This window comes from Balaenoptera acutorostrata, chromosome 6 (genome assembly GCF_949987535.1).
Source record: "Balaenoptera acutorostrata chromosome 6, mBalAcu1.1, whole genome shotgun sequence".
In the NCBI taxonomy this organism is placed as follows: Eukaryota; Metazoa; Chordata; class Mammalia; order Artiodactyla; family Balaenopteridae; genus Balaenoptera; species Balaenoptera acutorostrata.
This window is the reverse complement of record NC_080069.1, coordinates 124,894,222-124,920,611: the sequence shown is the minus strand read 5'-3', so window position 1 is coordinate 124,920,611 and position 26,390 is coordinate 124,894,222. Positions and strand designations below refer to the sequence as shown.

The window sequence follows — 26,390 nt, the reverse complement described above, 5'->3', positions numbered from 1 at the left end:
GCAGGAAACTCTAACAGGGGTAGGGCAGCCCACCTGCAGCCCCTCTCACCAGCCCCACCCTCTCGTAAGGGGTGCAGGTCGGGGCTGCACCCAGTGGGGCAGGAAAGCTGAATCTTGAAGCGGTGAGAGCAGGGCCCGCCCTGTGCATTGGTAGGATCTGCATGCAAGGCTGAGCTCCCCTCCCCAAGTGTGGGCGGCTGCCTCCCTCCAGGCCCCAAGTGCCCTGGGCACTGGGACCTGTCTTTTAGGTCCAGATGAAATTCCTGCCATCAGCCCTTCTGCGGGGAGGGCAAGGCGGAGGTGGGGACCTGGCGGGGGACGACCGCTCCCAGCATCCCCTCAGGGCGCCCTCGGCCAGGGCCAGTGATGACCTTGGGGTGCCTCTGTGGGAGGAGGATTTCAAGGGGGTGGGGCGCTGCGCGCAGGCCTGGCGCCCCTGGGAGAAGAGCGCCCTGGAAGGGAGTGAGTCGGGGGTCTCGGTTTAGATGTGGGCTCTTGGGCGCGTCACTTCAACGCCTAGAGAGATGGGGGGCGACCAGAAAGCCACTCTTGACGGGTCAGAGCTCCAGGAACGGCCCGGACGGGGGCGGGCGGGGGGCCCGAGCGGCGGGCACCGGGCGGCCCCTTTAAGCGGGGGCGGCGCGGGCGGGGGGCGGGCGCGAGCGGCTGTCGCCGCGGCCGCCGGGGCGGAGCCAGCGCCGAGCCGGTCCCGGACGCCCGAGACGCCGCCCCGCGCGGGCGATGCCGAGCGGCGCGGTGGGTGGCGGGCGGCGGGGCGCGCAGAGGAGCGGGCCGCGGCGCGGAGGCGGCCGGAGCGCGGCCCCGCCATGGGCTTCCTGCACCAGCTGCAGCTGCTGCTCTGGAAGAACGTGACGCTGAAGCGCCGGAGCCCGGTGAGCGACCCCGCGCGCCGCGGGCCTGCGGGAGCGGGAGGCTGCGCTCACCGGGGCCAGCAGCGCGCTCCCCGCGAGCACGTGCGGCGGCCCGGCCGGGCAAGCGCAGACCCCAGGCAGGCGGGGCGGAGGGCCGGAGACCCCTCACCCGCCCCCGCCCCTGCCCGCGCTCCGGTCTCCGGGGAGGGGACTCGGCAGTGCCCGGCCCGCCGCCCGCGTCCGCTGACATTCGTGGTGCTCGGCTGAGTCACGGGGCGGGCGCCCTCCACAACGCGCTCTCCGGGGCCAGCTTCGGGGGTGGGAGGTGGCCCTGGGACCCTGGGGTCTTGAGAGGCCCTGCTTCCCGGGGCAGAGGGCTGGCTGGGGGTATGGATCCAGCTCAGAGGCTCTGTGGTCTCTGGGCCCAGCCCCCTGGCGCCCCTGCAGGGACCCTGTCCCTCCCCTCCGTGCAGCAGCCCTCTGTCCTTGGGCAGGCACCTCTCCTCCCCCCTCCCCCGCCCACACCCACTAGCCCTTGCTCCTGCTTTCTCACCACCGGCAGTGTCCTTGCTGTGCTAGCCTCAGCCAGCCCGAGTCCCTGCATCCTTTTGTCCTTTGGGGCCATCCTCCCTGAAGCTGATCCACTCTCTGATCTCCCCCACCCAACCTCCTCTGGGGACTGGGTCCTGCTGTTTGGAGCTGTGACCACGCCAGCTCTCTGCCCTGTGCCTGAGGTTGCAGGGCACAGCAGCTGTCGGGCAGAAGCCCTGGTGAGGAGCGGCGCCGGGGTGGTATGGATGTCATCATGCTGACCGTCACTGCTCTGGCCCTGGGAAGGACAGGGGCGTCTCCTGCTGGCCTGCCCAACTGGCAGCAGCCACACACCAGAGAGGCCTGGGCAGCTCGGGTTCCTGGCTGGGCCCTGGGGATTTTCCAGGATGGGGCCCAGAGCAGGTCAGGGTCTGGAGATGGAGCCTGGGGCCGAGGCATCCTCTTGCCCGTCTGGGATCTGGGAGGCTCCTGTCCCCCCTGGCCCCGGGACCCCTTGGGCTGACCAGCTCCTGCCTGGGTCCCTCCTCGAGAGGGGTTTCAAAGTGCACAGTGGGAAACCCAGGCCTGCAGATGGGCAGGGTGGCCATCATCACCATGGCCTGGCAGGATTCCCCTGGGCACCTGGCCCTGGCAGGGAGCCAGGGTTGTGTACACTCCCTGCCCAGGGCGCCTGGGGCTGGCTGGCACTGGGTTCCATGGATCAGGCCTGCAGCCTCGGGCAGCCTCTGGCGCAGCTTCCTTCACCTCAGGTTTTGGGTCACTGGGGACAGCAGGGCGGGGATCCGGGGATGAAGGGGAATTGGGACATGGGCATGCATTAGTATCAGCCCCAGAGTTCTTGGCAGGAAGGACCCCCAGGGGCTGGGAGCAGAGGCTCCAATGATGGCCCCAGCATCCATTGGGGACCCCAAGGCTCAGGGAAGGGAGCAGTGGCTCATTGGGTACCTGGCAAGCAGGTGGGAGGTGCCCATTGACCTACAGGAGTAGGAGTAGCCCCCGCATGCCAGGTTGGACCTCCCCCAGAACCTTCCTTGCCCCTGCCCCGCAGCACTCCCAGGGCATGGTTAGGCATCTGGAGGTTCTCGGTTTGTGGCCACAGCAAACCAGAAATTCCTCCTCCAGGGTGGCTGAGGCCTTGCTGGGCCCACGCCATGGGCTGGGGCTGGCTAGATGTCGGGCACAGTCCTCCACTTTTCTGGGAGGGTCTTGGGCTTCACACTTGGACCCCTGGGCTTGGCTGGTAGAGGTTTTACCCTGTGTGCTGTGTGCCTTGCTTGGGGGGGGGTGTATTCTGTGGAAAGCTTGGTCTGGAGAGTAGGAACCAAGGATCTCTGTGCCCTGCTTGCTCCCTCTTCCCAAGCTCTGTGCCTCGGTTTCTCCATCTGTCAGTGTGGCCTGTGCCCTCTTAGCTGGACATCGTTCTACCCTGGGGCCATAGGCTACTCCTGGTGGGGGGACCAGGTCACTGTCACCAAGTCCCTGGAGTGGGGGGCAGCACCTTCATTCTCAGGCCTCACCTATTCTCCCCTTGACGCAGGAGGAGGGGGCCCAGAGTAGGACAGCATGGGGTAGCAGGCTGGTCTCCAGGAACAGGGGTTTGACCACCTTGCAGGCCGCTAGGTGGGGCGCCCAGGTGGGGCTGAACCTGTACCGCCTGCCGTAACCAGACGCCCTTCTGGCCTCCCGCCCGCCCAGCAGGCCTCCCTCCTCCCAGCAGCGCATGAGCGGCCGTTGCTATAACAACGAGGAGGCAGCGAGGCCCGTTGCTGCAGTTACTGGTGGAGGTGCCGGGTGGCCGGTGGCCGGGCGGGTGCAGCTGGGGCCGGCCCCGCGGCCATGACCCTGGCCTCCCGCGTGCCGCTTGCACACAGCCACCCTCGCGCTTTGTGCGTGTGGCAGGCGCCCGTCCCAGTCCACAGTGCCTCCTTGGCTGGCCCTGGGCTGGATCCTGACTCCGGGTGGGGGTGGAGGCTGGCGCGGGCTGGCGCGGGCGTGGGGCGCAGACACACAGCGGGGTGTTCCAGACCACAGAGCTCTATTGTCAAAGCCCAGTAAACAGGGCAGCAGCTGCCCCCACCCCGGGGCACTGGGGCTCGGGCCCTGGGCCAGAGGGAGCGCCACAGACTGGGGGCTCTGAAGTCTGTTTGGGGTGGGGGGTGAGGGTGAAGCAACCCTGGTGCCTCTGGGAAGGGTTGGGTGGGGGGGGGGTGGTCCCCCAAAGAGCAGCCGGCCCGAGGTCCTCCTCCCCCTTGCACTCCTCCCTGCCCGAGCCAGGAGAGGTGGAGGTGAGAATGGCGAAGTCCTTCCATCTTCCAGGTGAGACAGAGAGAAGTCTGGGCCCCTGGGCCCCTGGTACTTCTTTCCCACTCCGAGCAGATCCCGGCAGGGCTCACCTTGGTACCCAGCCTGGAGCGGCAAGAGCTGCCCTGCGAACCCTGAGCTGATGCGCCCGGCAGGCAGGGCCGCCGCGCCCGCCTGAGCCACCTGGGGTGAGGGAGAGGGGCCAGGGCAGAAGGAGGGACCTGTGTCTCAGGGACTGGGGGCTGTCAGACCCCTGGCCAGGTCCTCCGGGAGGCTCAGGGTCCTGGGCTACAGCCAGGCCTCCCCCGCCGCCAGGCCTCACGCCCCAGGCCCTTGCGTGGGGCTGTGATAGCACCACAGTGGCGGGAAGGAGGGCTGACCCTGGGGGAGTGTGGGGGCTGCAGGCCAGTCCAAAGACTGCTTCCGAGATCTTGCCCAGGCGGCGCTGCAGATGGGGGAGAAGATGAGCTGGGCAGACACGTGGGTCAGAGTGGACCACAAGCTGGCTGATTTGTCTCTGCTGGCCTTCAGTGTGACAAGCAGAATCTAGGCTGGGGGTGGGAGACCTCATTTGCTTGAGCCGGATGACACTGACCCTCTCACTCTTCAAAGAGGTCCTGGAAAGAAGGGGCTGTGATCTCTGTGGCCCTGGGGGGCCTGGCTTGACCTTCTGTGGCCCCTGGGGGAGCATGGAGGGTCCGGGCTGGGCGGGGCTGGCCCTGTGGGGAGGGTGGTGTCTGTCTGGTAGGGAGAGGAGGGTTTGGCTTTGTCCTGTCCAGCTCTGGGCAGGTGGCCTCACTCCGCCTGCCCTTTCCAGTGGGTCTTGGCCTTCGAGATTTTCATCCCTCTGGTCCTCTTCTTCATCTTGCTGGGGCTTCGGCAGAAGAAGCCAACCATCTCTGTGAAGGAAGGTGAGGGTCCTTGGGGGGGCGGGGCGGGGGGCCCGGGGCACAGCCGGGTGGGCGGGGAGGGCAGGCCCTCACTGCAGCACACACGCATGTCCCGTGTGCACGTGACCACACGTGCGTCAGCCGGCTCCCGCAGCTCGTCCCGGTGCAGTCTGAGTGCCCGTCCCCCGGCGCGGGCCCTGGCGATGCCTCCTGGCCGGGTGGGAGGACGTGGCTGGCCACGCGTCTGTGAGTGGCCGAGGCGCCCGGTTCTCACTGTTCTCCTCTGTTCTGTTCCGCCCCTCCCCCGCATGGTCTGTGTCCTCCTCCCGGGCCTGCATGCAGTCTGTAAGTGCGCGGCCGCCGCCTCCCGGCCGGCCCGGGCAGCAGCCACGGGAGCCCTGCGGGGCCTCCTGGTGCGGCTTGAGCCCTCCCCACCCGCTCGCTTGCATTAACAGCCCCTCCTGGCCAGCTGGGTCCTGCAGGGCCCCCTGCCCGCTGTCAGGAGCAGCCGGCGCTTGGTGGGTGGGGGTGGGGGGAGGTCAAGGGTGGAGGCACCGGGACCACAGTGGCTCCCAGGTCAAGCTCCTCGGGGTCAACCCTCTGTCTGTGGGGTTGCCTGGCCCCGCCTTGCTGGGCCGGGGCGCCTGGCCACTCTCCACTCAGACCCTGCGGGCTCCTGCATTCACTCTGCTAACCAGCTGGCCAGAGAGGTCAGAGGTCGCTGCCCAGTAGGGGCCCCCGTGCTCCCCTGGGCCCTGTGGGCAGTGCCGCATCCGAATTCTTGGGGAAGGTGTCAGAGCATTTTGGCCTTGACTGGCTAAGGGAAGTGGGGGCGCTCTGGGAGTTGTCGGGAAGGGACGGTGAGATGCCCTTTGACCTCTGACCTGCTGGGTCATTTGCACTAGAACTCTTGGCTCTCTGTTTCTTGTCTGCTGCCTGAAGCTGCTTTTCCTTTCTGACTTTCTCTAAATCTCTTTTCTCGGCCTCTGTCTCTCTCCCCCTTCTTGATTCCTCCCTCTCTCCCCCTCCCCCCCGCCCCGCCCTGGGCTCTCTCACCTGCCCGGCCCCCCCAGCCTTCTACACAGCAGCACCCCTCACCTCCGCCGGCATCCTGCCCGTCATGCAGTCGCTGTGCCCGGATGGCCAGCGGGACGAGTTCGGCTTCCTTCAGTACGCCAACTCCACGTGAGTGCCCCCTCGGACCCCAGCTGTCCCCCGTCCCAGGCCTGGTGACCTGCGGATGACGTCCAGTGGTGGTGGTGCAGGGTCACGCAGCTGCTGGAGCGTCTCAACCGCGTGGTGGAGGAGGGCAACCTGTTTGACCCCGCGAGGCCCAGCCTGGGCTCGGAGCTCGAGGCGTTGCGCCAGCACCTGGAGGCCCTCAGATCCGGCCTGGACACCTGGGAGAGCCACCTGGACCGGCCTGCAGGTGCGCCCTGGGTGGGTGGAGCAGTGCGTGTGCTGGGGGCGGCCGAGCCCCGAGCTCTAGTGTCAGCTGGGTTTGAAGCCCAGCTCGTTCACTTCCTGCCCTGGGCCTGCGTGTGCCTCGGGCCCTGCTGCCTACACCCTGGCTCTGAGTTCTCAGGGTGCACGTGCTTGGGGCCTGGCGAGCCGCCCGCCACTGTGCCCGAGCTGTGATGCCGGGAGCTCAGCTCTGAGGCTGTCTGGGGCACCTCGGCCCCGGGCAGGGCTGGCCTTCAGCCCCATCCTTCTACCTGTCCAGTGTCCTCCTTCTCTCTGGACTCGGTGGTCAGGGACCCGCGGGAGCTCTGGCGCTTCCTGACGCAGAACCTGTCGCTGCCTGATGGCACAGCCCAGGCTCTCCTGGCCGCCCAGGTGGACCTGCCCGAGGTGAGGGGTCTGCTCCTGGGGAAGCTCCCAGCCCTGGTCGCTCCACTCTGCCCTCTCCTGGTTTCCGGTGGGGAATGCAGGGCCCCCAGCCTGAGCCCCCAGCCTGAGCCATGACCCCCGCACGCTCTAGGTGTATCGCTTGCTTTTTGGCTCTTCACCTGCCCTGGATGCGGGGTCAGGCATCCCCAGGGATCAGGAGCCCTGGAGCCGCCGGGACAGCAATCCCCTATTCCGGATGGAGGTGAGGGGGGCTTTTAGTGGGATGGGAGACATGTTGCCTGCTTCTGGGTGGGTGTCTCTGCTTGGGTGGGTAAGATAGGGGCCCGCTTGTGTGTGAGGGAGAGTCCCCAGGAGTTTGTGGTTGGCACGGGGAGGGGGCAGGATGGTGATACGTTTCCATCCCTACCCACCCGCCCCCCCTCCCCCCCAGCCTGTTGTTGCAGAACCTGGGTGGTCTCAGACCTGGCACAGTGGGTGGGGCAAGGTCCCCATCTTGGGCCAGGCCCTTGGTTTCCTCTTGGTTGGGGCTCCTTCTCAGCTGTTCCCCTGCACCCTGCCCCAGGAGCTGCTCTTGACCCCTGCCCTCCTGGAGCAGCTCACGTGCACGCCAGGCTCCAGGGAGTTGGGCCGGATCCTCACGGTGCCCCAGGGTCAGGAGACAGCGCTGCAGGGCTACCGGGACGCCATCTGCAGAGGTCAGGCTACAGTGCGTGCCCAGCGCTTTTCTGGGCTGGCCGCTGAGCTCCGGAACCAACTGGATGTGGCCAAGATCGCCCAGCAGGTGAGGCCCTGCCTGCCAGCCGGCCCACAGATCTGCTGCCTGGGCTGGAGGAGGTGCCAGGGCTCCTTGGCGTCACAGGGCACTCCTGGGCCTGAGGCTGTGCTTGGGTGTGCCTGCGGTTGGGTGTCCTGTGGCCCTACGAATGCTGTGCCTTGTGCCCCCTGCCCTGCTCCAGGCCTTCGCCCCAGTCTGTCTCCTGGCCCCTGACCAGTGCTCCCCTGACCCCCAGGCTGCTCCCCTCCTCCTAGCTCGTGTCCCCTGAGGGTGTCCTCCTAGTCTACCCTGACCTCAGTCACCCATCTGCAGATCAGCCCCCAGATGCTGTTCCCTTCCCTGGGTCTGCGTTTCCTCACTTGCCCTGTTTCCCCTCAGCTGGGCCTGGATGCCCCCAACGGCTCCGCCCCCCAGCCGCAGCCAGCCCCTCCCCGGCGGCTGCAGGCGCTGCTGGAAGACCTGTTGGACGCCCAAAAGGTTCTGCAGGATGTGGACCTCCTCTCGGCCCTGGCCCTGCTGCTGCCTCAGGGTGCCTGCACGGGCCGGCCTCCTGGGCCCCCAGCCAGCGGCCCTGGCGGGGCGGCCAACGGCACCGGGGCTGGGGCAGGCCTGGGCTCCAACACCACGTACGAGGAGGGCGCCCCGTCCGCTGCAGCCCCGGCCTCCTCCTCGGACGTGCTGCAGGGCCAGTGCTCAGCCTTTGTGCAGCTCTGGGCGGGCCTGCAGCCCATCCTGTGTGGCAACAACCGGTAGGTGGGTGACAGGAGAAGGGGGGGTGAGGAAGACAGGTGGGGGCAGGGCCCGACCCCAGGCCTGCTTCTGACGCCCTCTCCCTGGGCTCGGTCCACTGCCCACCACTCCACCTCCATCAATTGACACTCGCATCTGCCCTGAAGCCCCGCCCCACGCCCCTCCCCAAGCCCCTCCCCGCCAACACCCCAGCCACCCTGAGGTCTCGCCCGCTGCCGCCCCAGCACCATCGAGCCCGAGGCGCTGCGGAGGGGCAACATGAGCTCCCTGGGCTTCACGAGCAAGGAGCAGCGGAACCTGGGCCTCCTCGTGCACCTCATGACCAGCAACCCCAAGATCCTGTACGCGCCGGCGGGCTCCGAGGCAGATCGCGTCATCCTCAAGGTGCGTGCGTCCACTGTGTGCTGTGCTTGGCCTGCATGTGTCGTCTGGAACAGGAACTGGAGGAGTTGGGCAGAGGGTTCTGCAGGCCGGGGACCCCTGAGCAGACGGGGGCAGGTGGTGTGGTTTGTAGAATTGGCATGGGAGGGGTGCAGCCCTGGCTCTCCAGCTCCGGCTTGGCTCTGTGGGTGAGGGGACCTGTAGGCAGGTTCAAGGTGCAGGGACGTTTTGGAGGCTGCCTTGGGGAGGCACTGGATGGCTGGTGTGGTTCAGGGTCCGGGCCTGGCTGGACACGGCCGGGGCCGGGCAGTGCTGGTGAGGACAGAGGAGGGGCCGCGTGCAGAACCCGTCCAGAGCAGCAGCCAGTGGGTGAGATCTGGGCGGCGCAGCTGGGTGGTTTGGGGCCAGCTGAGGGCACGATGTCTGTGGCCATCCCAGGGTAGAAGTCCTGTCTGGAAGAAGTAGAAACCAGGGCTGGAAACGGCCCAGGAAGGGGAGAGGCTGTGGAGGGGGGTCCCTAGGATGACCACGGGGGAAGATGAGGACCAAGTGTCAGGGCTGCCCAAGAGATGCGTGGAGGGGGTCCCCCAAAGGAGCAGGGAAGGTGTGTGTGGGGGGAACCGGAGGCCGTGCTTCCCTGGTAGCTGGGCAGAGGGGCTTTCAGGGGAGGTGCTGAAGAGAGGCCTGGAGGGGGAGGGCTTGGAGCTTCCAGGTAGAATCTGGCCAGACCAAGATTAGTGGTTGGTGGGGACTGGCCAGTGGCTGGCCCCCAGCCATGGGGGGAGGCAAGGAGTGAGAACCCCCTTGCTGGCCGGGGTCCTTTTATGAGCCCCCTGCTCTGCCCTCACTCTCTGCAGGCCAACGAGACCTTCGCCCTTGTAGGCAACGTGACTCACTACGCCCAGGTCTGGCTCAACATCTCAGCTGAGATCCGCAGCTACCTGGAGCAGGGCCGGCTGCAGCAACACCTGCGCTGGCTGCAGCAGGTGCTGGGGGTGCTGGGCTGGGGTGGGGGTGGCACGGAGCCCGCTCTGTCCTCAGGCCACCCTCTGAGCTGGCCTCCCTCACCCCCCAGTATGTGGCAGAGCTGCGGCTGCACCCGGAGGCACTGAGCCTGTCACCAGAGGAGCTGCCGCCTGCCCTGCGCCAGGACAACTTCTCCCTGCCCAATGGCTCGGTCCTCCTGCGGCAGCTGGACATCATCGACAACGCGGCCTGTGGCTGGATCCAGTTCATGTCCAAGGTGGGTGGGCGAGCCCCGGGTCCGCTGGTGCCTGGGGTTGGCTCTGAGGACACCCCCCCACCTCCCCGCAGGTGAGTGTGGACATCTTCAAGGGTTTTCCCGACGAGGAGAGCATTGTCAACTACACCCTCAACCAGGCTTACCAGGACAACGTCACCGTGTTCGCCAGTGAGCCAGTCCCCTGGGCAGGTCCCGGCCCCTGCTCCTCCGCCTCTCCCTCCCCTAGTCCCTCCCTGCCCCACACCCCTTGACGCGGGTCCTCGGCCCGCCCCTCACCCGTCCCCCTCCTCAGCCCCGCCCCTTGTCCCGTCCCAGGCGTGATCTTCCAGACCCGCAAGGACGGCTCCCTGCCGCCCCACGTGCACTACAAGATCCGCCAGAACTCCAGCTTCACCGAGAAAACCAATGAGATCCGCCGGGCCTACTGGCGGCCGGGGCCCAACACCGGCGGCCGCTTCTACTTCCTGTATGGCTTCGTCTGGATCCAGGGTGAGGGCCGGCCCTGGGGCCACGGGGGGCGGGGCGCGGCCTCCTCCGCTGACCACCGCTGCCCCCCACCGCAGACATGATGGAGCGCGCCATCATCGACACCTTCGTGGGCCACGACGTGGTGGAGCCGGGCAACTACGTGCAGATGTTCCCCTACCCCTGCTACACACGGGACGAGTGAGTGTGGACGAGTGCTGGGTGCCCGGGGCCGGCGCGGAGCCCCACCCTCACGCCCCTCCCCTCCCCACCCCCAGCTTTCTGTTTGTCATCGAGCACATGATGCCGCTCTGCATGGTGATCTCCTGGGTCTACTCTGTGGCCATGACCATTCAGCACATTGTGGCGGAGAAGGAGCATCGGCTGAAGGAGGTGGGGGGCTGGAGCAGAAGAGATGAGGGAGAGGGAGAAGAGGGGAGGGATGGGGGGGGAGATGGGGGAGGGGAGAAGAGGGGAGGGATGGAGGGGGGAGATGGGGGAGGGGAGAGGAGGGGAGGGAAGGAGGGGGAGATGGGGAGGGGAGAAGAGGGGAGGGATGGAGGGGAGAGATGGGGGGAGGGATGCAAGCAAGGAGAGATGGAGGAGGGGGAGGAGGGGGAAGGGATGGAGGGGGGAGATGGAAGGGAGAAGAGGGGAGGGATGGAGGGGGAGATGGGGGAGGGGAGAAGAGGGAAGGGATGGAGGTGGGGAATGGGGGCGATAAAGATAGAGGTTAGAGAAGGGGGAGGACTACAGGTGAGGGGGGTAGCTGTGGGCAGCCCTCCCTCCCCGGACCTGGGCTGGCAAGGCAGGGGCAGGGTGTTCCTTCCTGGTGCCCCTGTCCCAAGGCCTCGTGCCCGCCCACCTGCCCACAGGTGATGAAGACCATGGGCCTGAACAACGCCGTACACTGGGTGGCCTGGTTCATCACGGGCTTCGTGCAGCTCTCCATCTCGGTGACGGCACTGACCGCCATCCTCAAGTACGGCCAGGTCCTCACACACAGCCACGTGGTCATCATCTGGCTCTTCCTGGCCGTCTACGCCGTGGCCACCATCATGTTCTGGTGAGCGCTGTGTGGCTGGCAGCGGGCTGGAGGGCGGGCCTCGAGCGTGGCTTCGCGGTTCAGGCGTGGCTGACAGCCCGTGGCCCTGCGTGCCCCCAGCTTCCTGGTGTCCGTGCTGTACTCCAAGGCCAAGCTGGCCTCGGCCTGCGGCGGCATCATCTACTTCCTGAGCTACGTGCCCTACATGTACGTGGCGATCCGTGAGGAGGTGGCCCACGACAAGATCACCGCCTTCGAGAAGTGCATCGCGGTGAGGGTCACGGGGGGTGGGCCAGGCTTGGGGGTGTCCAGCCTCCTCTCCCCCACTGACACCGCCGTCTCCTCAGTCCCTGATGTCCACGACAGCCTTTGGCCTGGGCTCCAAGTACTTCGCCCTGTACGAGGTGGCGGGCGTGGGCATCCAGTGGCACACGTTCAGCCAGTCGCCCGTGGAAGGGGACGACTTCAACCTGCTCCTGGCTGTCACCATGCTGATGGTAGACGCGGTCGTCTACGGTGTGCTCACGTGGTACATCGAGGCCGTGCATCCAGGTACCAGCCCTTTGGTGGGGTGGGGGAGGGGAGGAGGCTGTGTCCAGGTGGACCCGTGGCCTGGGGCAGACAGTGACCCCAGACCCTGGGTCAGCCTCCCCTCTACCCCGTAGGCATGTACGGGCTGCCCCGGCCCTGGTACTTCCCACTGCAGAAGTCCTACTGGCTGGGCAGCGGGCGGACGGAAGCGTGGGAGTGGAGCTGGCCGTGGGCGCGCGCCCCCCGCCTCAGCGTCATGGAGGAGGACCAGGCCTGCGCCATGGAGAGCCGGCGCTTGGGTGAGCGGGCACCAAGGCAGGGACAGGGGCAGTGGCTGAGGTTCAGGGGCCGGAGGCACCCCTGGCGCTGACCCTCGGCCCTGGTGCAGAGGAGATGCGGGGCATGGAAGAGGAGCCCACCCACCTGCCACTGGTGCTCCGCGTGGACAAGCTCACCAAGGTCTACAAGAGCGACAGGAAGCCGGCCTTGAACAGGCTGAGCCTGAACCTCTACGAGAACCAGGTGGTGTCCTTCCTGGGCCACAACGGGGCCGGCAAGACCACTACCATGTGAGCGTGTGGGGGTCGGCCCGGAGCTCCTGGCGGAGCGGGCGGCAGGGAGGGCTCCCTGCAGGAGGTGGGGGCCGTGACCCCGCCTCCCCGCCCAGGTCTATCCTCACCGGCCTGTTCCCGCCGACATCGGGTTCGGCCACCATCTATGGGCACGACATCCGCACGGAGATGGACGAGATCCGCAAGAACCTGGGCATGTGCCCCCAGCACAACGTGCTCTTCGACCGGCTTACGGTGGAGGAGCACCTCTGGTTCTACTCGAGGCTCAAGAGCATGGCCCAGGAGGAGATCCGCAAGGAGATGGACAAGTGGGTGGGGCTCGGGTGGGAGGTGAGGCTGCAGGCAGAGGCACCGGCTCCCCGAGGGCTGGCCCCACCCTCCCGTCCTGCCCTCAGGATGATCGAGGACCTGGAGCTCTCCAACAAGCGGCACTCGCTGGTGCAGACGCTGTCCGGCGGCATGAAACGCAAGCTGTCCGTGGCCATCGCCTTCGTGGGCGGCTCCCGCGCCATCATCCTGGATGAGCCCACGGCCGGCGTGGACCCCTACGCACGCCGCGCCATCTGGGACCTCATCCTGAAGTACAAGCCAGGTGCGCGGGGCGCGGGGTGGCTGTGAGCAGCCCCTGCCCAGCCCTGCCCGGCCGCGCCCCCGACCCCCGTCTTGACCTCCCGCAGGCCGCACCATCCTCCTCTCCACCCACCACATGGACGAGGCCGACCTGCTTGGGGACCGCATTGCCATCGTCTCCCACGGGAAGCTCCGGTGCTGTGGCTCTCCGCTCTTTCTCAAGGGCGCGTACGGGGAGGGCTACCGCCTCACGCTGGTCAAGCGGCCTGCCGAGCCCGCAGGCCCCCAAGGTCTGTGCCGAGGCTGCCCGCCCCGGGCCCCTTCCCAAGACCCACGGGGTTGAGGGGCTGGGCCCTCACCATTGCCCCAGTGGGCCCAGGGTGCTGGTTGGGCCTGGCTCGCACTCTCCGCCAGCCCCTGAGTGAAGCCCTCCCTACCCTCCCAGAGCCAGGGCTCACAGCCAGCCCCCCAGGTCGGGCCCAGCTGAGCAGCTGCTCTGAGCCCCAGGTTTCCCAGTTCATCCGCAAACACGTGGCCTCCTGCCTGCTGGTCTCGGACACCAGCACCGAGCTCTCTTACATCCTGCCCAGCGAGGCCGCCAAGAAGGGAGCCTTTGAGCGCCTCTTTCAGGTGTGGGGGTGGGGCTGGGCTGGTGGAGGGGGTGGGGCTCAGGGGAGAGGTCAGCGTAGGAGGTGGAGCTGCCCAGGAGGTGTGTTCAGCAGAGGAGGTGGGGCTGGTAGAGGAGGCGGAGCCGGGTTAGGGCTCGGGGGCAGGGCCAGCAGAGGTGGGGCTGCAGGGTGAGGTGGGACTGCTGGAGGAGGCGGGGCTGGGCTCAGGGGTGGGGCCAGTGGAGGAGGCGGGGCTGAAGGGGAGGTGGGACTGCTGGAGGAGGTGGGGCTGGGCTCAGGGGTGGGGCCAGTGGAGGAGGTGGGACTGCTGGAGGAGGCGGGGCTGGGCTCAGGGGTGGGGCCAGTGGAGGAGGTGTGGCTGAAGGGGAAGTGGGCCCAACCCTCCCTGTGGGGTCCCCCCTCCCACCCTGAGGTGGGCCTCACCCAGCTCTTTCACAGCACCTGGAGTGCAGTCTGGATGCACTGCACCTGAGCAGCTTTGGGCTGATGGACACGACACTGGAGGAGGTGTTCCTTAAGGTATCGGAGGAGGACCAGTCGCTGGAGAACAGCGAGGCAGGTGAGAGGCTCCACAGCTACTGACCCAGCTCTGCCCCTGCCCCCACCACCCTACTCCCCCGGGTCCGAACTTGGGCCTGGGGCTGCTCACTCTTCCTCTGTCTGTGGGGGCCAAGGGTCTTAGGTGGGAATAAGGATCCAGATCTCCCCAGGGTCAGACTGGGTCTGGGGCCATGGGTGGGTGGGTGAGTGTGGAGGCTGGGGTCCCGGACAGGCCTGCAGGTGGCAGGCAGCCTTGAGCCCCATATCCCCTTCCCTGGCTTCTCTGCCACTGCAGACGTGAAAGAGTCCAGGAAAGACGTGCTGCCTGCGGCCGTGGACTCGTTGTCGGGGGAGGGTCACGCTGGCAACCTGGCCCGGTGCGCAGAGCTGGCACAGTCCCAGACGTCGCTGCAGTCTGCGTCCTCGGTGGGCTCTGCCCGTGGTGACGAGGGGGCCGGCTACACCGACGTCTACGGCGACTACCGCTCCCTCTGCGACAACTTGCAGGACCCTGACAACGTCAGCTTGCAAGGTGGGAGGCGTCCGGGTGGGGCCGCAGGGTCCCTGGAGGGTGGTGAGGGCCCCCTGCTCAGCAACCCCTCCCGTGCAGAGGCCGAGGCGGAGACCCTCTTGCGGGTCGGCCAGGGCAGCCGCAAGCTGGAGGGCTGGTGGCTGAAGGTGCGCCAGTTCCACGGACTCCTGGTGAAGCGCTTCCACTGTGCTCGACGCAACTCCAAGGCGCTGTCCTCGCAGATCCTGCTCCCTGCCTTCTTTGTCTGCGTGGCTATGACGGTGGCACTCTCCGTCCCAGAGATCGGTATGGCCGCCCGGCCAGGCATCAGGATGTCCGCCCTGCTCGGGAGCCATGTGGGGAACCCACACTTGCTCTGGGCCTGGGTGCTGCGCCTGAGGCTGGCGGGCATGCGCCTAGGCTCATCTGGGATTCCTGCCTCCTTGGGGTCCAGGCCCCAAGCTTGGGCCCTGTGGGTACTGGGAAGAGGGGACCCGGGCCTGGGGGATGCTGGCAGGCCATAGGAACCTGCTCAGGCTTCCCCGTGCACCCCGCCAGGCGACCTGCCCCCGCTGGTCCTGTCCCCCTCCCAGTACCACAACTACACCCAGCCCCGCGGCAACTTCATCCCCTACGCCAACGAGGAGCGCCAGGAGTACCGGTGAGGCCGTGGGACGGGCCGCCCTGTGGGGCGGGGGCCGGTGCGAGAGCTGGGAGGGGTGGTCCCATCCCCGAACCCAGACTGGCTCTGTGCTTTCCCAGATTGCGGCTGTCCCCCGACGCCGGCCCCCAGCAGCTGGTGAGCACTTTCCGGCTGCCGTCAGGCGTGGGCGCCACGTGTGTGCTCAAGTCTCCGGCTAACGGCTCGCTGGGGCCCACGCTGAACCTGAGCAGCGGTGAGTCGCGCCTGCTGGCCACGCGGTTCTTCGACAGCATGTGCCTAGAGTCCTTCACGCAGGGGCTGCCGCTGTCCAACTTCGTGCCGCCCCCACCCTCGCCTGCCCCGTCTGACTCCCCCGTGTCCCTGGACGAGGACCCGCCGCAGGCCTGGAACACCTCCCTGCCGCCCACCTCCTCGCCAGGTACTGGCTGGTGGGGACACCTGGGGCTCGGGGCAGCACGGGCTGGGCTGACTCTGCCCGCTGCGCCCACAGAGAACTGGACGTCGGCACCCTCCCTGCCACGCCTGGTGCGGGAGCCCGTCCGCTGCACCTGCTCTGGGCAGGGCACCGGCTTCTCCTGCCCCGGCAGTGTGGGCGGGCACCCGCCCCAGATGCGGGTGGTCACGGGTGACATCCTGACCGACATCACCGGCCACAATGTCTCTGAGTACCTGCTCTTCACCTCCGACCGCTTCCGGCTGCACCGGTGAGCCAGGCGGGAGGGGCGCGCCGGCCGTGGGCGAGGAGCAGACACCCGTCTCCCGCCTGGCTCACCGGCCCTCGGCTTGCCGCCCAGGTACGGGGCCATCACCTTCGGCAACGTCCAGAAGTCCATCCCAGCCTCGTTTGGCGCCCGGGCCCCGGCCATGGTGCGGAGGATCGCGGTGCGGCGGGCAGCCCAGGTGAGCGCCGCTCGGCCCCGGGCCCCGCCCCTTCCGGCCCTCGCCCGAGGTCTGCAGGGGCCGACGTGGCTCTCGGGGTCTCTCTGTACTCCCCGCAGGTTTTTTACAACAACAAGGGCTACCACAGCATGCCCACCTACCTCAACAGCCTCAACAATGCCATCCTGCGTGCCAACCTGCCCAAGAGCAAGGGCAGCCCTGCGGCCTATGGTGGGTGAGCCGGGGCGGGGGGCGGGCTGGGCTGGGTGCAGAGCAGGCTCCTGAGGCTGCCCTCCTCTGTGCCACAGGCATCACCGTCACCAACCACCCCATGAACAAGACGAGTGCTAGCCTCTCCCTGGATTACCTGTAGGTGCGGGGGTGGGCGGGGGCGGGGGCGCCGCTGCGGGACTGCGTGCTGGGCAGGGCTGAGGGCCGCCTCGCCCCCAGGCTGCAGGGTACGGATGTGGTCATCGCCATCTTCATCATCGTGGCCATGTCCTTCGTGCCGGCCAGCTTCGTGGTCTTTCTGGTGGCCGAGAAGTCCACCAAGGCCAAGCACCTGCAGTTTGTCAGCGGCTGCAACCCTGTCATCTACTGGCTGGCTAACTACGTTTGGGACATGGTGTGCCCCAGACCCCTGGCTGTCCCGTCCCCCCGTCCCCTGCTGGGCCCCCGGTTCTGCCCCCGAGCCCCCCACCCCTGCCCCGGGGCCTCACCCCCTCCCTGGCCCCTCACTTGCCACCCCTGCTCTGGTAGCTCAACTACCTGGTCCCGGCCACCTGCTGTGTCATCATCCTATTTGTGTTCGACTTGCCGGCCTACACGTCACCCACCAACTTCCCCGCCGTGCTCTCCCTCTTCCTGCTCTACGGGTAAGGGGGAGTGGGCGGGCGGGGGGAGTGGGCGCAGGGCAGGCTCGGGCCGCCCCGTGACCTCCGCCCGCCTGCCACCCGCAGGTGGTCCATCACCCCCATCATGTACCCGGCCTCCTTTTGGTTCGAGGTGCCCAGCTCGGCCTATGTGTTTCTCATCGTCATCAACCTCTTCATCGGCATCACGGCCACCGTGGCCACCTTCCTACTGCAGCTCTTTGAGCGTGACAAGGTGGGGCGGGGCGGCGGGGTGAGGGGATGGCGGGGCGGCGGGGTGATGAGATGGCGGGGCGGCGGGGTGATGGGATGGCGGGGCGGCGGGGTGATGGGATGGCGGGGCGGCGGGGTGATGGGATGGCGGGGTGCTGGGGTGAGGGGATGGCGGGGCGGCGGGGTGACGGGATGGCGGGGTGGCAGGGCTGAGGCTGTGCCCTGACCCCCATGACCCTCCAGGACCTGAAGGCTGTCAACAGTTACCTGAAAAGCTGCTTCCTCATCTTCCCCAACTACAACCTGGGCCACGGACTCATGGAGATGGCCTACAACGAGTACATCAACGAGTACTACGCCAAGATCGGTGAGGCCGGCCAGGGGGTGACAGCATGCGCCCCTGGGCGGGGAGGCTGAGGGGGCTTCCAGGCCTGGGGGCGAACGGGGGCTCCTGAGGCCCCAGGCCCAGCCCTGAACCAGCTGCCCCACAGGCCAGTTTGACAAGATGAAGTCCCCGTTCGAGTGGGACATTGTCACCAGGGGCCTGGTGGCTATGACGGTCGAGGGCTTCGTGGGCTTCCTCCTCACCATCATGTGCCAGTACAACTTCCTGCGGCAGCCGCAGTGAGTGGGGGTGCGTGGGACAATGCACGGTGGGGGACCGGGCTGGGTGCTACCCTCTTTCCCGCCGTGGCCGCGGTGGCGGGGCAGCACTGGGTGATGGTGGGGGTCCCGGCCGGGCACTGCCCTCCCTGTCCTCCCAGGCGCATGCCCGTGTCGACAAAGCCCGTGGAGGACGACGTGGACGTGGCCAGCGAGCGGCAGCGGGTGCTGCGGGGGGACGCTGACAACGACATGGTCAAAATCGAGAACCTGACCAAGGTGGGCCCTGGGCGGGTGGGGGCGGGGCTCGGGGTAGGGTGGGGCCCAGGTGGAGTCCGGCCTGGTGGCCGGCCCGCCTGCCCCGCTGAGTGGGCCGCCCCCTCACCTCTGCCAGGTGTACAAGTCGCGGAAGATTGGACGCGTCCTGGCCGTGGACCGCCTGTGCCTGGGCGTGCGTCCTGGCGAGTGCTTTGGCCTCCTGGGCGTCAATGGCGCGGGCAAGACCAGCACCTTCAAGATGCTGACGGGCGACGAGAGCACGACGGGGGGCGAGGCCTTTGTCAACGGGCACAGGTGTGGGCGGGCGGGTGTCTGGGTGGGCGGGGCGACGGCAGTGACCGGTGCTGACGGCGCTGTGTCCCCAGCGTGCTCAAGGAGCTGCTCCAGGTGCAGCAGAGCCTGGGCTACTGCCCACAGTTTGACGCCCTGTTCGATGAGCTCACGGCCCGGGAGCACCTGCAGCTGTACACGCGGCTCCGCGGCATCCCCTGGAAGGATGAGGCCCGGGTGAGGGTCGCCCGGCGGGGGAGGGGGCTGGTGTGTAGCGTGGGCCCCTGACATCGCTCTCCCTCCCAGGTGGTGAGGTGGGCCCTGGAGAAGCTGGAGCTGACCAAGTACGCTGACAAGCCCGCCGGCACCTACAGCGGAGGCAACAAGCGGAAGCTGTCGACAGCCATCGCCCTCATCGGGTACCCTGCCTTCATCTTCCTGGTGAGCCCGGGGGTGGGATGGAGGTCAGGGCCCCCGCCTTCATCTTCCTGGTGAGCCCGGGGGTGGGATGGGGGTCAAGTGCCCTGCCTTTGTCTTTCTGGGGCGTCCGGGGGTGGGATGGGGGTCAGGGCCCCGCCTACATCTTCCTGGTGAGCCCGGGGGTGGGATGGGGGTCAAGTGCCCTGCCTTTGTCTTTCTGGGGCGTCCGGGGGTGGGATGGGGGTCAGGGCCCCGCCTACATCTTCCTGGTGAGCCCGGGGGTGGGATGGGGGTCAAGTGCCCTGCCTTTGTCTTTCTGGGGCGTCCGGGGGTGGGATGGGGGTCAGGTGCCCCCCCTTTTGTTTTCCTGAGGGGCCGGGCAGGAAGCAGCTGGTGGGGCAGGCTGGGGTGAACGGGTACAGCAGCTGAGCCTGGCACCACCCCCAGGACGAGCCTACCACAGGCATGGACCCTAAGGCTCGGCGCTTCCTCTGGAACCTCATTTTGGACCTCATCAAGACAGGGCGCTCGGTGGTGCTGACTTCGCACAGGTCCGCCCCCCCCCCGCCCCCGCCCCCGCCCCCGCACATCGGGCCCTCCCCCCTCCCGTGCCAGCCTGTGCGTCTCGCCCTCAGCATGGAGGAGTGCGAGGCGCTGTGCACGCGGCTGGCCATCATGGTGAACGGGCGCCTGCGCTGTCTGGGCAGCATCCAGCACCTGAAGAACCGGTGAGCAGCGGGGGCGGCAGGGACGGTGGGCTGTGGGCCGCGGCAGGCGGAGGCTGGGCTCCCCTGGCGGCCGGGCTGGGGCCAAGGGCCTGTCCCACAGGTTCGGGGATGGCTACATGATCACGGTGCGGACCAAGAGCAGCCAGAATGTGAAGGACGTGGTGCGGTTCTTCAACAGGAACTTCCCGGAAGCCGTGCTCAAGGTGGGCGGGGCCGAGGGGCGGGGGCGGGGCCCCGGGGCGAGGGGCAGGGGAGGGGCGGGGCGGCACTGCCTGAGCAGCCTCTGACCTCTGCGCCCCCCCAGGAGCGGCACCACACGAAGGTGCAGTACCAGCTCAAGTCGGAGCACATCTCGCTGGCGCAGGTGTTCAGCAAGATGGAGCAGGTGGTGGGCGTGCTGGGCCTCGAGGACTACTCGGTCAGCCAGACCACCCTGGACAACGTGAGTGCTCTGGGCCGGGGCCGCCGGGCCCACCTGGGCTGGCCCCCACCCACCCTCTCGTCCCTGCCCACCAGGTGTTTGTGAACTTCGCCAAGAAGCAGAGCGACAACCTGGAACAGCAGGAGACGGAGCCGCCCTCGGCGCTGCAGTCCCCGCTGGGCCGCCTGCTCAGCCTGTTCCGGCCTCGGCCCCCCACCACTGAGCTGCGGGCGCTCGTGGCCGACGAGCCCGAGGACCTGGACACGGAGGACGAGGGCCTCATCAGCTTCGAGGAGGAGAGGGTGAGCGGGGTCCTAGCGTCAGGGCAGCCAAGCCGGCCAGAGAGCCCAGGCTCTGGATGCGGGTGGGGCCGGGGGGTGGCCCCGGGACCCCTGCTGTCCTGAGCTCACGGGAACAGAGGGACCCGCCTGATGCTCAGGACTATAGCGGACGCAGGAGGCCTGGGCACAGGCAGAGGAGACAGACCCACACAGACCCCAGAACAGCTTGGAAACGGAGGGCATTTCAGAGACAGGCAGAGCGGAGGTGGGGGGAGCAGAGCCTGGGGACAGCAGCCACCGGCCTGGCAGAGACAGGCCACACGGGGAGCTGACCACTGAGAGGAAGCTCAGGGCAGACAGAGGTGGGAGAGCCTGCGTGCGGGCCGGCCTGGGGCAGGTGTGGGGCCAGACGCCCGAGCCAGGCCTGTCCCCGTCCCCCAGGCCCAGCTCTCCTTCAACACGGACACGCTCTGCTGACCGCCGGAGCTGGGTCAAGGTCACGCTGTGGGAACGGAAGTCGGGCGGTGGCTGAGGTCCCACCCTGTGCCCCCAGTGCCCGCCTGCCCGGCCCTGGAGTGGGAGGTCCAGGACCAAGGGCTTCAGGCTCCTCCAGCCCCGCCCTCCTCGGCCATTGCGCCACCCTCCCCTCATTGTGCCAAAGGCTGGCCCGGCCCCGGGCTGCGCACACCCTCACCCTGCTCTGCCTTAAAGCCTTGGGGTCTGGCCAGCCCCTCGCCCCTGCCCAGCTCTGCCCACCACCCCCAGGGCCACGGGGTGACCCGGGCTGCCAGGTACCGCCCGACTTCTCCTGGCGACCCCTGCCCTCCTGAAAGGGCTGTTCTCTTACACCCAGTTTGGATGGTGGCTGCTGCCAGCCTGGGACTGGGGGGCGGGGTTAGGTGCCACCCAAGGCGCCTGTTCATTTTGCTTTAGGATGAGCCTCGTCACCCTGGTTTCCCACAGGGAACCGTTGTCGTGGGCCGGGGAGGGGGCTGCCACGGGGCAGCGGGCCGGGTAGCAGGAATGGAGAAGCTGGCCCCACCGGCCAGGTGAGGGGCCGGACCCCCTCCCCACCCCCTCCGGCTGTCGTTGCTCTCCCACCCAGCTTGGCCCCCTGCCTGCCCACCCGGGAGCCAGACCCGTATGGAGCGCACAGGTGTTTGTTTTCAATAAATAAACAAAAACGTTCACGCCAGCTTGCGTGCGTAGGGTGGGGTGTGGGGTGAAGGTGGGCCCACTGGATGCCAAGGTACAGCCCCTGCCCTGTAGGCCGGGCTCAGGGTGGGGGAGGGTGACTGGGTCAGCCTGGAGGAGGGGTGGGCTCCTCGCCCTGCAGGCCGGGGCTCAGGAGAGAAGAGTTTCCAACACAGAGATGAGGTCGAGGACAGCAGCCCTGGGCCCTCGGGCCGAGCCTGCCCCGCAGGGACTGTGAAGGGAGGAGGGTGGGCAGCCCCCAAGGGCCCTCCGGGGGCTGCTCTGTGGATATGGCAGGGGCGGCGGGGAGGGTTGGTTAGGGACAATCCAAGTGGCTGGGGTAGGTTGTGGTCTGGTTAAGGTTGGTGACCATAGGTTTGTTCTCACTTCTTTAAAGACATTTTTAAAATATGGTAGAAATTTCATACAATGGAAGTGGATAGAAAACACAAATTGAATGTCTGTGTTTGTACATGTCAGAGGTCATCCTGCAGGATACACACAAGCATAGGCTCAGAGTGACATACGCTAATGGGTAGTTTTTCAGTTTGCTGGGTTTCTCTCTCCCACTTGGCCTAGTTTGCTAGGGTTGCCATAACAAAGTACCACAACTGGGGCGGCTTAAACACCGGACATTTACTCTCACCGTCCGGGGGCCAGAAGTCCAAGATCGAGGTGTCGGCAGATTGGAGCCTCCTGAGGCCATGAGGGATGGCCTGCTCCCTGCCCTCCCAGGTGCTGGTGGTTTTCTTTGGGGCCTTTGGCTTTGGAAGCGTCACCCCCATCTCTGCCTCCGCCTCCACACAGGGCTCTCTCTCTGTGTATGTGTGTGTGTGTGTCCACATCTCCTCCTTTTTTATATGTATATATATATTTTTAAAACATTTATTTATTTTTGGCTGTGTCAAGTCTTAGTTGCGGTATTCAGGATCTTCGTTGCGGTGCGTGGTTTCTCTCTAGTTGTGGCCTGCGTGCTTAGTAGTTGTGGCCTGCGTGCTTAGTAGTTGTGGCGCGCAGGCTTAGTTGCCCCGCAGCATGTGGGATCTCAGTTCCCCGACCAGGGATCAAACCCGCGTCCCCTCTTTTGGAAGGCAGATTCTTAACCACTGGACCACCAGGGAAGTCCCTCCCCTTTTTATAAGGACACAGTCATGTTGGGTTAGGGCCCATCGTAATGACCTCATCTTAACTTGATTACTTCTGTAAAGACCCCATCTCCAAATATGGTCACATTCTGAGGGGTGGGGGCTTGGGGAGGAGGACTTCATATGAATTTGGAGGGGACACAGTTCAGCCCGTAACACCAGTAAATCTCAGGCTAGAGACCCGCCTCCTCCGTCCTCTCCTGTGGATGCACCAGGACTCTGCCACACCCTGGGGCACTGTACACCCGTTTGTCCCTCATGTACTTATGGGGACGTCTCTATGGCAGCTGCTGTTTACCAGGGACGCCCCCAGAGTGCGTTTCCCCACACCGTTGCCAAGAATATGGTGGCCACATTTCTGCCCGTTGTAACCACAAACCGTACGTATCTTGTTCTGATTTGTTCTTGGAATACGTGTACAATGAAACACACTGTCATTTATTCTGTTGGTGTTTTATTTCCTTTTTTCTGAACCACCCGTTCATTTGTCCGTGTCACCATTTTTCTAACGGACGTGTAAGGGTGCCTTTACACACAGGACATCTGGTGAACAGGCACCGGTGTGGAGGGGCCTTGGCCCTTCTCCAGGGTGGCAGTTTGTGTGGCAGGGAAGCAGGAAGCGAGCGGGGTGACCCCCCCAGTTGTTGAGGAGCAGCCCCATGGTGGTGGCAGGTGGTCCGGAGGCCCAGGCCCCAACTCCACAGTATGTCGAGGCCAGCCCCAGGCTCAGGGGGCCTCTACCAGGAGCCCGGACCACTGTTGATTCCGGAGAGGGTCTGTCGGGCTGGGGGCCTGGACCGGGGAACGAGGCCCTGGGCTTGGAGTGGAAGGCGCCGTGCAGATCCCACTGGCTGCCACCAGGTGGCGCTGCACCACGATGGCTCCTCCCTAAGCCCCCTCCCCGCAGGCGCTGGGCCCCAGTGGGGGAAGTCCGGTGAGTGGTCCCTATGGGGCGGGCCGGCAGGCGCACACCTGTGAGGCTGCGAACTCCCCCAGCCTCCTCTGGCCTTCTCCCTCCAGTCCAGCGTGGGGAGGTGGGGTGGGGGGCGAGGTCCCCGTGGCTCAGAAGATTGTGGCTTCTAACCCAAGGGTTCTTTCTTCTAAAGGTTAAGATCAGGGAGAAACCCGCCCTGAGCCCACAAGGAGGGCAGGGATGTGGGGTCGGCCGGGTAAAGACACCTGAGCCCGGCCCGGCCCCCTTCGGCACGTTTGGAATGTGGGCCCTGCCCTGGGTGGGGGGTGGGGGCTCTATCTAACGGAGATCAGTAGGTGGGAAGGGGGCGTCCCTCCCAAGCGGCTTATCACTCTTGTAGTGCCCTGGTCTGCAGATGCGGAAACAGGCTGTGGCCAGGCTGTTCATTTCTCCTCCCGCTCCTCGGCTTTTCTGGGCTGGGAACCCTCCCAGGCGGCGGGGGTGTCCACTGCACGGAGGGCTGTTGGGCTCACGGTGGGGGTGGTCCTGACCCAGAGCTGCCCCCTCCCAGGTCGGCACCCCTCTTTCCCCGCCTGCCAGTGCACTGGCCTCCTCCACCCCCCCGCCCCCGCCCCCGCCCCCAGCCGTGGCGCCCCCGCTCCGGCTCCGAGCACTCAGCTCTCCACGGTCACGCCCTCACGCCGGCAACGAGCCCTGGCTGCCTGTGCGCCTCCTAGGTGACTCCACTGGGCGGGCCCCCGGGCCGGGGAGGGCGGGGCGCTCAGGGAACCTTAAAGGGAGCTCCGCAAGTCCCCGCCCAGGCCCTGCCGCCGCCCGAATCTCCCCACCATGGCTGAGACCGCCAAGCTCCAGCTGTTTGTCAAGGTGCCGGGCTGGCCGGGCTGCGGGGAGGTCTGGGGAGGGCGGAAGGGTGGGTCTCCGCGGCAGGGTCCGCACCCCTTGCCCTGCGCTGGGCTCCGGCTGTCCTCTGGAGGCCGCGTAGGTGGGGGCAGCGAAGGGGGTAGCGCCGGTGAACTATTCCCAAAGGGCTTGGGGTGGCCTCACCCTGACTCCCAGCCTTGACTCCCCGGCACGGCACAGCCCAGCCCTCCTGAAGGAGAAGCCCCTGGGGGGCGGGGGGAATGTAGCTGGCAGGGAGCAGTGGCCGAGGCCCGGTGGAGGCTGGGGTCAGTGCATCAGAAGAGCAGCTGTGCCAGGCAGCCCTCCGTGCCTAGATCTGCCGACCCCGGTGAGGGGTTGCCAGGGCCTGGCCTCCTCCCACCCTTGAGGCCCAGGGCAGCGAGGTACCCGGTTCAGCAAGGTGAATCACTCCGAAAGCAGCTCACTTGTCCCACCCCACCCTTGCGGCCAGCCTGCAGGGCCTGGTGCCTAGGGGCCTGGCCTCGGCCCAGGCTCTGAAGATAAGGGGCCAAGCCCCAGATCCAGGCTCCCGCCTCTGCACCCCTCACCCCGGTGCCCTGGCCCAGCCTCCAGGCTCTCAGCAGCGCTGCAGCCCTCCCCGCCTCCCAGGGACCGAGTGACGGGCCCTCGCGGCCGCTTGTCCAGGCCATGCCCAACTGAGCTGGAGCCCTGGCCTTGCTCCAACCTCTTGGCAGTGGGAGGCCGCGGGGGTCCTGGGTGTGCCCCCTGCCCCGACACCCCTCTACGCCTCCCACCCAGGCGAGCGAGGACGGTGAGAGCGTGGGCCACTGCCCTTCTTGTCAGAGGCTCTTCATGGTCCTGCTTCTCAAGGGCGTGTCCTTCACACTCACCACCGTGGACACCCGCAGGTGAGCCCCTGCCCCGGGAACCCCTGTCTCGGGAACCCCTCGCTGGCTTTGGCCCTCCTCGGGCCAGCCGCTTGCCCCCTGCCTTGTGCCCACAGGTCCCCAGATGTGCTGAAGGACTTTGCCCCGGGTTCGCAGCTGCCCATCCTGCTCTATGACGGCGACGCCAAAACGGACACGCTGCAGATTGAGGAGTTTCTGGAAGAGACGCTAAACCCCCCAGAGTGAGGGCCGGGTGCAGTGGGAGGGGCAAGATGGGGCCCTCAGGCAGGACACCCCCAGGACAGAGCCCGGGGCCTCGCAGGGGGCAGCAAGGGTCTGACCCAAAATCCCTCCACCCTCAGATTCCCCAGCCTAGCGCCCAGATACAGGGAGTCCACCGCGGCTGGCAATGACGTCTTTCACAAATTCTCCGCCTTCATCAAGAACCCGGTGCCTGCGCTGGACGATGGTGAGGAGGGTCCGGAGACGCGGCGAGGCTGGGGGGAGTGGCGGCCCCGGCCGGCTCCTCACCGCGCTCCCCGCCCCCAGCCCTGTACCAGCATCTGCTGCGCGCCCTCGCCAAGCTGGACAACTACCTGCGCGCGCCCCTGGAGCACGAGCTGGCGCGGGAGCCGCAGCTGCGCGAGTCACGCCGCCGCTTTGTGGACGGCGACCAGCTCACGCTGGCCGACTGCGGGCTGCTGCCCAAGCTGCACATCGTGAACGTGAGCGCCGGGCCGGGCGGGCCAGGGCGGGGCGGGGCGGACCCTCGAGGAGACCCCGACCGCGCCCCTCGCCCGCAGACGGTGTGCGCGCACTTCCGCCAGGCGCCCATCCCCGCTGAGCTGTGCGGCGTCCGCCGCTACCTGGACAACGCCCTGCAGGAGAAGGAGTTCAACTACACGTGTCCACACAGCGCCGAGATCCTGGCGGCCTACCGGCCCGCCGTGCGCCCCCGCTAGCGCGCCCGCCTCCCCCGCCACCCCCCCGCCCTTCTGCAGCCCCAGAAAGGCATCTCTGCCTCAGTGAGCGGGTACGGACATACGAGGACCAGAGGCCCCGCAATTTCTGCCACCCCCAAACTCCCACCGTGAGACGCTCAGCTCCAGATGACAGCCAGGAAGGACCGGCAGAGAGCCCAGTGGGCGGGGCGCGGTCCATTCCCCCACTCCTCAGGGATGGCGGGACTGGATTGGGCTCCCAAACCAGTCAGGCCAGGGCGGGGCGGCAGGATGGCTGGGTAGGGTGGGGAGCAGAGCCC

General features: G+C 67.2%; 2 protein-coding genes across 5 annotated transcripts; both read left to right on the top strand.

Moving 5' to 3' along the window:
- The first annotated feature begins 701 nt into the window (after positions 1-701).
- On the top strand, positions 702-21,296 carry ABCA2 (ATP binding cassette subfamily A member 2). 3 transcript variants are annotated; one of them, XM_057547983.1, is made up of 48 exons: positions 702-893; positions 4,543-4,636; positions 5,689-5,800; positions 5,881-6,044; positions 6,339-6,466; positions 6,597-6,707; positions 7,062-7,247; positions 7,620-7,990; positions 8,216-8,375; positions 9,230-9,358; positions 9,448-9,615; positions 9,687-9,783; positions 9,931-10,104; positions 10,179-10,281; positions 10,359-10,473; positions 10,956-11,146; positions 11,246-11,396; positions 11,473-11,677; positions 11,791-11,955; positions 12,045-12,225; positions 12,324-12,536; positions 12,624-12,820; positions 12,906-13,088; positions 13,244-13,428; positions 13,866-13,986; positions 14,263-14,499; positions 14,578-14,784; positions 15,037-15,139; positions 15,241-15,560; positions 15,633-15,846; positions 15,937-16,042; positions 16,141-16,252; positions 16,330-16,390; positions 16,472-16,646; positions 16,781-16,896; positions 16,981-17,128; positions 17,350-17,473; positions 17,598-17,730; positions 17,871-17,988; positions 18,104-18,282; positions 18,354-18,495; positions 18,565-18,699; positions 19,126-19,229; positions 19,314-19,406; positions 19,507-19,609; positions 19,711-19,848; positions 19,923-20,129; positions 20,550-21,296. In XM_057547983.1, the coding sequence occupies exons 1-48, from the start codon at positions 828-830 to the stop codon at positions 20,583-20,585; spliced, it is 7,281 nt and encodes a 2,426-aa protein (XP_057403966.1). In that variant the 5' UTR covers positions 702-827; the 3' UTR covers positions 20,586-21,296. The 3 variants fall into 3 exon arrangements, 2 of the variants coding, with proteins under 2 accessions (XP_057403966.1, XP_057403965.1); XM_057547982.1 differs by having other exon boundaries at positions 7,029-7,247; XR_009008574.1 differs by lacking the exons at positions 19,711-19,848; positions 19,923-20,129; positions 20,550-21,296 and having other exon boundaries at positions 7,029-7,247; positions 18,565-18,749; positions 19,507-19,552.
- Positions 21,297-22,549: 1,253 nt separating this feature from the next.
- Positions 22,550-26,168, top strand: CLIC3 (chloride intracellular channel 3). Of its 2 annotated transcripts, none has more exons than XM_057547984.1 (6): positions 22,550-22,827; positions 25,041-25,150; positions 25,246-25,371; positions 25,492-25,598; positions 25,679-25,854; positions 25,933-26,168. In XM_057547984.1, the coding sequence occupies exons 2-6, from the start codon at positions 25,095-25,097 to the stop codon at positions 26,089-26,091; spliced, it is 624 nt and encodes a 207-aa protein (XP_057403967.1). In that variant the 5' UTR covers positions 22,550-22,827; positions 25,041-25,094; the 3' UTR covers positions 26,092-26,168. The 2 variants fall into 2 exon arrangements, with proteins under 2 accessions (XP_057403967.1, XP_007182802.1); XM_007182740.2 differs by lacking the exon at positions 22,550-22,827 and adding an exon at positions 23,697-24,245.
- Positions 26,169-26,390: the final 222 nt, after the last annotated feature.

Bases quoted from the DNA above. Each gene is read 5' to 3' on its own strand.
- ABCA2 (XM_057547982.1), top strand. From the start codon at position 828: ATGGGCTTCCTGCACCAGCTGCAGCTGCTGCTCTGGAAGAACGTGACG. The intron at 9,616-9,686 runs GTGGGTGGGCGA...ACCTCCCCGCAG, and splicing joins GGATCCAGTTCATGTCCAAG to GTGAGTGTGGACATCTTCAA. The intron at 13,429-13,865 runs GTGTGGGGGTGG...GCTCTTTCACAG, and splicing joins CCTTTGAGCGCCTCTTTCAG to CACCTGGAGTGCAGTCTGGA.
- CLIC3 (XM_007182740.2), top strand. From the start codon at position 24,210: ATGGCTGAGACCGCCAAGCTCCAGCTGTTTGTCAAG. The intron at 25,372-25,491 runs GTGAGGGCCGGG...CTCCACCCTCAG, and splicing joins GAGACGCTAAACCCCCCAGA to ATTCCCCAGCCTAGCGCCCA. The intron at 25,855-25,932 runs GTGAGCGCCGGG...CCTCGCCCGCAG, and splicing joins CCAAGCTGCACATCGTGAAC to ACGGTGTGCGCGCACTTCCG.